The sequence below is a fragment of the Oryza sativa genome, chromosome 11 (genome assembly GCF_034140825.1).
Source record: "Oryza sativa Japonica Group chromosome 11, ASM3414082v1".
Lineage (NCBI taxonomy): Eukaryota > Viridiplantae > Streptophyta > Magnoliopsida > Poales > Poaceae > Oryza > Oryza sativa.
Genome location: NC_089045.1, coordinates 9646878 through 9655736, shown reverse-complemented (window position 1 = coordinate 9655736; position 8859 = coordinate 9646878). Strand labels below are relative to the sequence as shown.

At 40.0% G+C, this 8859-nt stretch overlaps 2 protein-coding genes across 2 annotated transcripts; one reads left to right on the top strand and one right to left on the bottom strand.

The window, feature by feature from the left end:
- Nucleotides 1–406: 406 nt before the first annotated feature.
- On the top strand, nucleotides 407–6930 carry LOC9268994 (uncharacterized). Its single transcript, XM_015762530.3, has 12 exons — nucleotides 407–575; nucleotides 1414–1490; nucleotides 1591–1666; nucleotides 1765–1837; nucleotides 1917–1968; nucleotides 2046–2107; nucleotides 2346–2409; nucleotides 3611–3668; nucleotides 3759–3845; nucleotides 5150–5243; nucleotides 5580–5709; nucleotides 5812–6930. Exons 1-11 carry the CDS (start codon nucleotides 481–483, stop codon nucleotides 5670–5672), a joined length of 831 nt encoding a protein of 276 aa, XP_015618016.1. The 5' UTR covers nucleotides 407–480; the 3' UTR covers nucleotides 5673–5709; nucleotides 5812–6930.
- Nucleotides 6143–7152, bottom strand: LOC4350255 (tetrapyrrole-binding protein, chloroplastic). The gene has a single exon (XM_015762532.3). The coding sequence runs from the start codon at nucleotides 7150–7152 to the stop codon at nucleotides 6331–6333; it is 822 nt and encodes a 273-aa protein (XP_015618018.1). The 3' UTR covers nucleotides 6143–6330.
- Between the last annotated feature and the right edge of the window lie 1707 nt (nucleotides 7153–8859).

Here is an 8859-nt window from a genome sequence, read left to right as displayed (position 1 = left end):
AACACTATTAAGTCAAAAGCTAGGTTGAAGAAGCTTTTTTGACTTATGTGAGGTAGATGTATGACTCCACCTCTAAACTTAGGATATTAAATCCACCTGCTTATAAATCATATAAGCTACTAAGCCGGCTTAAAAGTTTAAGACAATAAGCCTAGACCTAAACAAAAGGGCCTTAGTCTTGGTGTCAAGCCAAAATATGACGATAATGGAGGGAGTAAAAGGCAATCGAAATTTGATTAAAATTTGTCAAAACATGGCAAAAAGTTTGGCAAAACGGTGCGAATCATTTGGCGGAAAAATATCATACTAGTCTAGGGATCCGGATCCGGCGCTCCGTCGAAAAGCTGAACTGGAATTTCTTCTTCTTTTTTTGCGCGTAGATGGCCCACATGTTTTTTTTTTCTTTGCATCAAAACCCTTGTAGGTTTCCTTGGCGTCCTGCGTCCTCCTCTGCACCCGATCTCCTCGACCAAGACGGAGATGGCGACCACCGCCCTCCCCCTCCTCCACCTCCTCCCTCGGATCGTATGCGCCGCCTTCTTCGCCTGCCTCCCCGGCCTCGTCGCCGGCATACGGTGAGCTAGATCCCGTTCAAGTTTAATCTTCCCCCACCACGTTCAGCATTCCCGAAAATGCGGCGTAATTTGAATTTATTTTTTCCTCCCTGTTTGCTGTTTGGTCTAAGGTGCGTTCCGATTGTTGTGCGTCCGTCTTAGCTCGCACGGGTGATTCCTTGTGATATTTACTCGGCTTGGCGATGATCCTTTTTCAAATCTTGGCATGTATACCTAGCCAAATCAGAAAGTTTTTTTTTTCTTTTGTTTCTGTAATCGTGAGCTTTATGTGTTCAACGCACACATCAACCTAGATTGGGAGTGAAAGAGTGGGAAATGATGGATGGAGCTGGCAAGGATGGAGGGAAAATTTGGGAGAAATATGCTTGGGTTAAAGAGGAATGGTGGCTCTGTTGGGTTCGTGTATGTACTAGTGCCTTGCTAACATCCATGGTTTCCTGATGAATGTTAGTAATGCCCAGACCTTACCAGTGCACAAAATGCAATTTTGTGCCTACATTTTCTTGCTGACTAATACATGACCTCTACAAAGTGCAGAATAGAGTTATAGAAGTGCAGGTGTTCAGTTAAATACTGTGGTACGAGACTACGAGTTAACGGGTTGTCTTATCTAATTGTGCTTTCAACTGAATTCTGGAACTGGGAGTAGCCTGGGACAGAGTTCATTGTATATGGCATCATGTGGCCTTTGAACCCATGACCCATGTGTGTCAAGCTTATTAGCGTGCCCAAACTGTTACGCCATTCATGCTTTCTTTCCATCCTGAATATAGGATGGATGTTGGAGTATTTATTTCAGTATATCTAATGATGCGGCTTGATTTTGAATATTGTGCAGGAAGGACATTGGTCTTGCAGCACCCATCATGTGCAGGAGCACTGTGCAAGGGCGGCACCTGATATCAGATGATAATGGTAGGACACCCTGCCCATCTCATTTTGCTCACATATACTGCCTGGTAAGCAGTGTATTTGCCTTCTAGACTTCCCCCGCTGATAATTACTTCCTTTTTAGGTTATGTATGTTCTTCCTTATCTATCGATCCATGGTCTCGGTGTTGCCCAAGAACAGGGTCACGTTTTTCCTGTCAGTGAGTTTCTTATCTTTTGTTGCTCACTTCACTTTCAGCTCTGCACCGCAATAAATGGGTACAGTTATAAATTTAACAATCTTCATGGCACCAACCAGGGGTTGCAAACTCGATTTACAGTGCTGTGATTCTTATGAATATTGTGTTTCTTGCTGCTTAAATCCTTCAAGAGTAAGTTTGAATTTTCTCTATTACGTATAATCCTGGGTTTGGCAAGTTGTTTCCTAAATTTTGCACTCATGTTGGACAGACCAAGGAAACAGATGTGCTGAAGTTGAAGGTAGCTAGACCAGTTACTTCTGGTAAGATCTCGTTGATATCGATTGGTGGATGTAGCATACTAGAATGTGCTGGGAGTTCACAATTTATTTATCTCCAGGAACTTACAGAAATGTCTTCGATTTCTGCATGGGAAGATGCCGCCATAGTTCTGCAAGTGTGGTACTGTTCTTTTTTTTTTTTGCAGTGTTCTATTGTAACGGTTCATAATATTCTATGAAATGGTTTTCCACTTTTACCTGCCATATATGAAATAAGGAACCAAGGTTCAGGGTGCAGTTACATCCTGGTGGTGCTTGTCATGCTAGCATGTTATAAATCAACAATTCACAAAATCTATGTGCTAGAATGTTCTGATAAACAGCATTTTCTTCAATCAAAGTTTTGTTTAATCAACCAGGTACATGAAAATGCGTATGCAAGTGACTTCCATCATTGCTTCTTGCTGCAGCAGAATTCTTCAGGTATGCACATTTTGATTGGTTATATTACAATGCTAGCTATCTTGGTATATTACTGTTCATGATAATGTCCGGTGCCCTCTCTGTTTCTTTTTATAAAGCTTAGATTTTTTTATTGCAAAATAGAAGACATTCATGTGAAGTTGTTGATTCTTTTCAGTCTTACTACTGTATTGATTAGAAACATATCACTGCTCATCCTCTCATATTTCCAAGGTGCTTTAGTTTAGGTAATATGGTCATTTTAAGTCCTTTATCTCTTGGTTTCATCCTTTCCTCAGTCCTTGTATCCCTCAAAGTAGTTCTTGTTCTTTGAAATGAAGGGATATATTAATTGGTCAGGTAGATGGGATTACAGTTACCCTGTGAGATTCAAACATAACTGCCCAGTAGGGGTGGATATGAGCCTTGGCACTGTATTTTGTGGCTATACTACATAAATCATAATCTTTTCCGGTATTTATATGTAAATCACCTTCTTTCAGCAATAAGTCCATTAAATGGATGTGACAGCTAGATCACTGGCCAACAAGTCCAAAACAAAGTCAGGGGCTCCATTCCCCTTCAAGGCGAGAGAATGTGTGACCCTGTAACATTTTTGTGGGGAAAACTAAGTTACAACACTAAATAAGAACCGAGACAACAGTATTTTAACTTCACAGAATGAAGGAACCAAGATATCAGAACATGTCGCTTGCATGTTATGGCAGGCCAATAGTCTGGTAAAACACTTGCAGTCCATTGGGCCATAACAGGATGCAGGTCTGGGAAATTCACCAGCGAATTAGACAGTAATCTAGTTCGATGTATGCTCATTAGTTTAGATAGCATTAGTAAGGTTTATTGAGATAAGATGAGTCCGGTTGAATATATGATCTTTTTAAGATCTCTATCTCTTGTTATATTAGAGATAAGGTGGTGGGCTATTAGTTATGATGTAAGCAAGAAAGGTGAATTGGTCTACCTCTCCATGATCACCTCTCCCTATCCCCAATCTAGTGCCTCATCCCTGGTCCTCTGAGTATGTTAATTACTTACGATGAACTAAGATTCATTGTATTCATGTTGTTTTAAGTTTCGAGCTTAATCTGAGCTGAGCTTGCCCAGGCAGCACAAAAGCTGCTACCATTTATTCACTACTAGTACAATTGCAATTTTCTTTAATTACGTAGGGGGGAAATGATTATAAAAAATTATTTTGCAGGATCAGCTGATTCTGGTTCTGGACCAAGGCTGGATGGCATTAACATCAGCATAGGAAGGTAAGGCCTTTTCCAATTTAAGAGATACTATATAGGAAGAGTGAATGGAACACCCTCACAATTGCTCTATGATATCAATGTTGATTTCAGGAGGGGCGAATCTTGTAGTTCTGTGTGCAGAGCAAAAGGACAATCATGTGTTCCAAGCAGGCTTTCTGTTCTGAACAAATGTGAGATGTAAGTTTACTTGTCTCTTTTCTTTTGTTCATGATATATCTTCAAATTATGTGTCACAGTAGAAAATTGTAGTTTTTTTTATTGTCCTTAAAATGGCTAATCCTGCCAGAATAACTGAAGTTTAACTGACTAGTCGAAGTAGCTAGCTCCATTTTGATTGTCTTGAGTTTTTGAAGTAAATAATATTTTAATAATGATTTTGCATGATTACATGTACACCCAGTTTTTTGGTCTGTGGTTGAATAATCAGCAACTTAATTTGTATTGGAATGTTTCTACGGTGAAAGTAACTTGAAAGAGTTAGTATTAGACTACTTAAATTGGAGCATTTAATCTGTCTAACTGAAAACCTTTGAATATCGTTTTGTATTTACATGGCCTTTCAAGTTTCAATTGCCATCAAATGATCAATCTGCCATCACCAACACATTTTGCTTTTGTAGCCTGACTTTGAAAACATAATGTAACAAAGTTGTTCCCCACTTATTTATACTTCATAACTTGTCTATATTTTGTATTTTTTGAACTTTCGATTGTCTGAATGTAGTTAGTCTTTGTGGGTGACCAATTGTCTCCTAGCTGTTTTGCTCTATCCTAGAGCCACAGTGGTTACTTGCTATTCCCAGTTCTATTAGAATGTGGTGTTATCATTTTCCTTGTTGGAGTAATTTAGTTATAGACAGCCATGTAAATCTTCATATCGTGTTGTGATGCACATGTGACTAGGAAAATAACAAATGGAGCACAACATAACTATTGAAGACTTCAGAGACAAAAATTCTGCTTGTTGCAATATATGTAATGCTGTAATGGAACTACGAAAGCTAAGAAAGTAGCGTAGTACAGCCTAATTCCTGCAGAATCTGAATATTTTGCACTGTAGTTGTTTATTCATAATGGATTTAACATCGTGTGTGACAGCTTGGCTGGAAAACGAAGTTGTGCTGAACTGCTGATCCGCAGTATTCTTCAGGAAAAAAAAAACCTTTTTTCTGAGATTTTGCTAGCATCAACTTGATAATTGATCACTCTGTTAACAACACTATTTATGAATGAGATATTTGGTTGTGTTTATCTTCATACTGGCTTGCCAAATAGTATCATGCTACATATTTCCATATGGTTCTTGCTACGGGATTACATTCAACAGGTTGATAGCACATCCTCATGTTGATTATAAACAATTTCCCATGCACACACTAGCGCAACACAACTTTTTTCGTGTGGACACTTTATTTCTCTGGCATTATCAGATCATACTTGTTGTAGAAATATATTTGCTCATATTTTATTCCTCAAACCAGTTTGCAGAAATATATGAGATGCAAAAGTGGTTGTTTCAGCAATCTTGGACCAGATCAACCTGCTCAAGTTGTAGATGAGGCTCCAAGCAATTTGGTATGAGCAATGAACTGATTTTTTGTTTGCTAGGTAGTAGTAGTGCTGTAATGGTTATCTGTTTATTGAACTAATTTAGATTCTTAATCATTCCAGAATTCTACATTTCTTACTTTGCATCATTGGAAGTCCTTACGCATGTACTATTTTGAAAATGGTCAATACTTATTTATTAACACATGAAACTTTAAATTTTAAGCATTAAATCTCACATGAGATAGGTAATATCAATGTTCACTTGCATGTCAGTTACATAGTGATGCTTTACATTGCTGATATAACACATCATTTCCATGGTAAAAACATAGAACTAATTTTATTTTACTTCTATTTCAGAATCCAGGAGCATGCTTGTACATGCAGATGGATGAGCGGCTCACATGTGATGGTTCACATCAACATACCCGAAGGCTGTGTCCTTGTGCGTGAAATGTAAAAAAGTTGTTGCTGTCATAACTCATAAGAGGTATTTTCCCTGAAAAGGCTCTTCCATTTTTTTGAGACTCGTTTAATTCCTGAGATATCACCAAGGTCAGTCTAGGTCACATCAATCACAATCACTTGCCAGGAAACAAGTGGAGATGATCAGCTTAAAACTGATGGCTCTCCTTGATGAGCAAAGCAAACTTTGTCCCTGTTGTTTGTCCCAACAAGAAATCGCCATTTTGCAAACTGTGCAACGGTTGATGCAAAAGAAGGGAATATGGATACCTGTGAATCATCCTATGGTATTTGCTAGGATGTTACACATCGAAAGGAAATGCATGCATTTCAAGTGCCATTGGCCCATTGCCCTACAATCTATATACATGCAAGAGTGCAGGATGCAAATGCATTGCATCCATGCATCCCTTAGAATATTCTATTTTTTTCTCTCTTCTTTACATGCATCATTCATGTGCAGAGCAAACATCTCAAACAATTATATTCATAATATATTGTGCAGTTTCCCACGCATGTTTACAGGACATAACAATCCAGATGAACTACGGATACATGTTTCCTTTTTTTTTTTTTCTAAATCAATTGCACCATGACCAGCATCTCTGCATCACAAACTCCCATGCTTTTTAATTACCCCCCAATCTCAAAAGGAGTAGTCAGGCTTGAAGAAATCTCTCATGAACTTTGGCCTCTCCTTCCCTTTGCTGCCATCCTTACTCTGACCAGTGTTATCAGGTGTGTCATTCTCCTCTGCTGCTAATTCATCTTCTTGCTCCTCTTCAAAGGCAGGATGTGTGAAGATGTTGCCCAGGAGCTGTGTCCCTCTGAGGGCATTGGTGAGAGGGAGATGCCCCTCTGGCGTGTCATCATTCAGCTCCCAGATGAACTCATCAGGGAAGGCCCTGTAGTTGAACTGCTCCACCTCGGTGTCAAGCTTCTTCATCCACCCAACCCTGATGAAGAAGCGGGTGAAGTCGCGCCGCGACTTCTCCCACAGCCGCCGCTGCACGCTGTACCCGAACCGGCCACCGCTGTGCTCCTGCCAGAGCGCGTCGATGGCCCGGAGGTCATCGGCGGAGATGAACTGCACCTCCGAGAAGAAGACGTACCCTCGGCGCCGAGCTGGCTCGCCCGCGAGCTCGATGAGGAGCGCGCGGGTGGTCTCGTCGGCCTGCCGGTAATCCCTCTCGGCGAGCTGGGCGCCCAGGAGCTCCAGCGAAGGCGGTGGCGGAGACGAGGCTGTTACCGGAGCAGGGGTCACCGGTGAGTTGGGGGTTGATGCTGTGGTGGTCACTGATGATGATGAGGAGGAGGTGGTGTTGGAGAAGAGCTTGAATGAAATGCTGCTGTTGCTGTTTGTTGTGAGCTTGAGAATTATAGAAGGGGAGGAGCCCTCATGGATACCATTGCTAAGGAAAGAATGGTGGTGGTGAAGAAGAAAGGATTGGAGGGAAGCATTTGCCATGGATGGCAGGAAGAGAGCTAGGAGGCAGCTCTTGCTGCAACTGGAAATGGAAATGAGGGGAGGAAAAGGGAAGGAGGGAAATGGTGATGATGATAAAGGAGTGGATGGGATTCAGTTCAGTGGGAGGATTGTCTTGTGTGTACCTGTACTTGGGTGTGGTGTGGAGACCTGACACTGATGAGAGTGTGTTTTGCTGTTGCCTCTGTGCTGTCAAGGGGATTGTGAAAAAAGAAAAAAATGCTGGTTGTGGTTTTGTAGAGGGGAGTGCATGTAGGAGAGAGAATACAAAGGAGTGCTGTGATTGGTGGGCTGTGGGTGAGGTGAGGATACTGGCTATCACAAGTAAGATAGAGACATTCACACATCACAAGGGGGGATGGCAGGGCAGGGTGAGGTGGGTACTGGGTAGGCCTTGTCCATAGATTTTTTTTTTCTGTGCTACTGTTATATAGTTTTATACCTTGTTTTGTTGTGCTTGGTTTGATGCTTGAACTCTAGTAGAGCCTTGCTGGCCTCATGTTTGTTTATTGCTTTTTTTTAAGGCAATGAGTTTAGTTCCTTTTGCAGGTAGCTCTAGTATTTCTGTTCACATGTTTTTTTTTCACGTTCAATAATTTCCCTGTGAATGTTGATAGGCTCGGTCCTAAGTTTAATAAGCTCTAAAGTATAGAAAAATTAATCGGTTTAGCTAAAAATATGGCGCATCATTTTTTTCTTGATTTCAGTCATTTTGCTTGATCTTTCTCTTTGTGATTGTTATCTACTCTCTTATCTCCTTCCTAGTAGGTAAGTAATTACTTCCTAATTCTCATATATGATGTGTATTATACAAAATTTATAGTGTGACTATTGAAACAAACAATATGAATAGAATAACATGGAAATTATGCATGCATATTTTAAGATTCAGCGATAAATATTTTGGGACTAGCTGTATCATGGCTCCACATTTTGCAAAAGAACAGAAAACAGTCAAATCCTACTTTTACAATTTAATTAAAACTTACACTACAATTATGCTGGTCACTCGCAAACACACCATCAGTCACATATTTTTTTAAAATAATAAGTACTAGTATATATACTACATCCCATCAGTACTAATGGCCTTATCTTTTCGCTTATACTTATATTTATCAACTAAAATTTGAATTTTCAACTTTAAATTTGAAGTTGATTTTAGGGTTTTTTTTATCGAAGTTTATTTTTCAGCCTTTGCTTTTAGATCGCTAAGAATACGTATATAAAAGTTTTATTCATAAATTATTTTTGTTTGTAAATATACCGTTTCGCTTATTCTCCATGAGGCCGTAATTTGCTATATTCAGGAACGAAGATATTTTCCCTATACTTAACATGCAGATAATCTCTTTCACCACTGTGAGACAAAACTGAAGCCAATTGCATCCGCTGTCTGAACTAAAATACAGTATTTAGTTGGTTGCTTTTAGGAGAGTTCCGAATTGTTCTGATTTGAATTATGCAGTATTTTGCATTTGATTTTGATTCTTGACATTTCCTGTGGCTGTGTCCGTCCAGCTGAGGCGTGAATTCCAGAGCGAGTCACAATACTCACGTGAGGCTAGCTAGTAGCTACTATCCCACCCAAGCATTTTGGACACAACTGCACATAGCCTAGTGAGGTTTATTCCCTGTGGTCTTCCCGTGATATCGCTAGGGTAGAAAATTTTCCAACGTATAGAACCG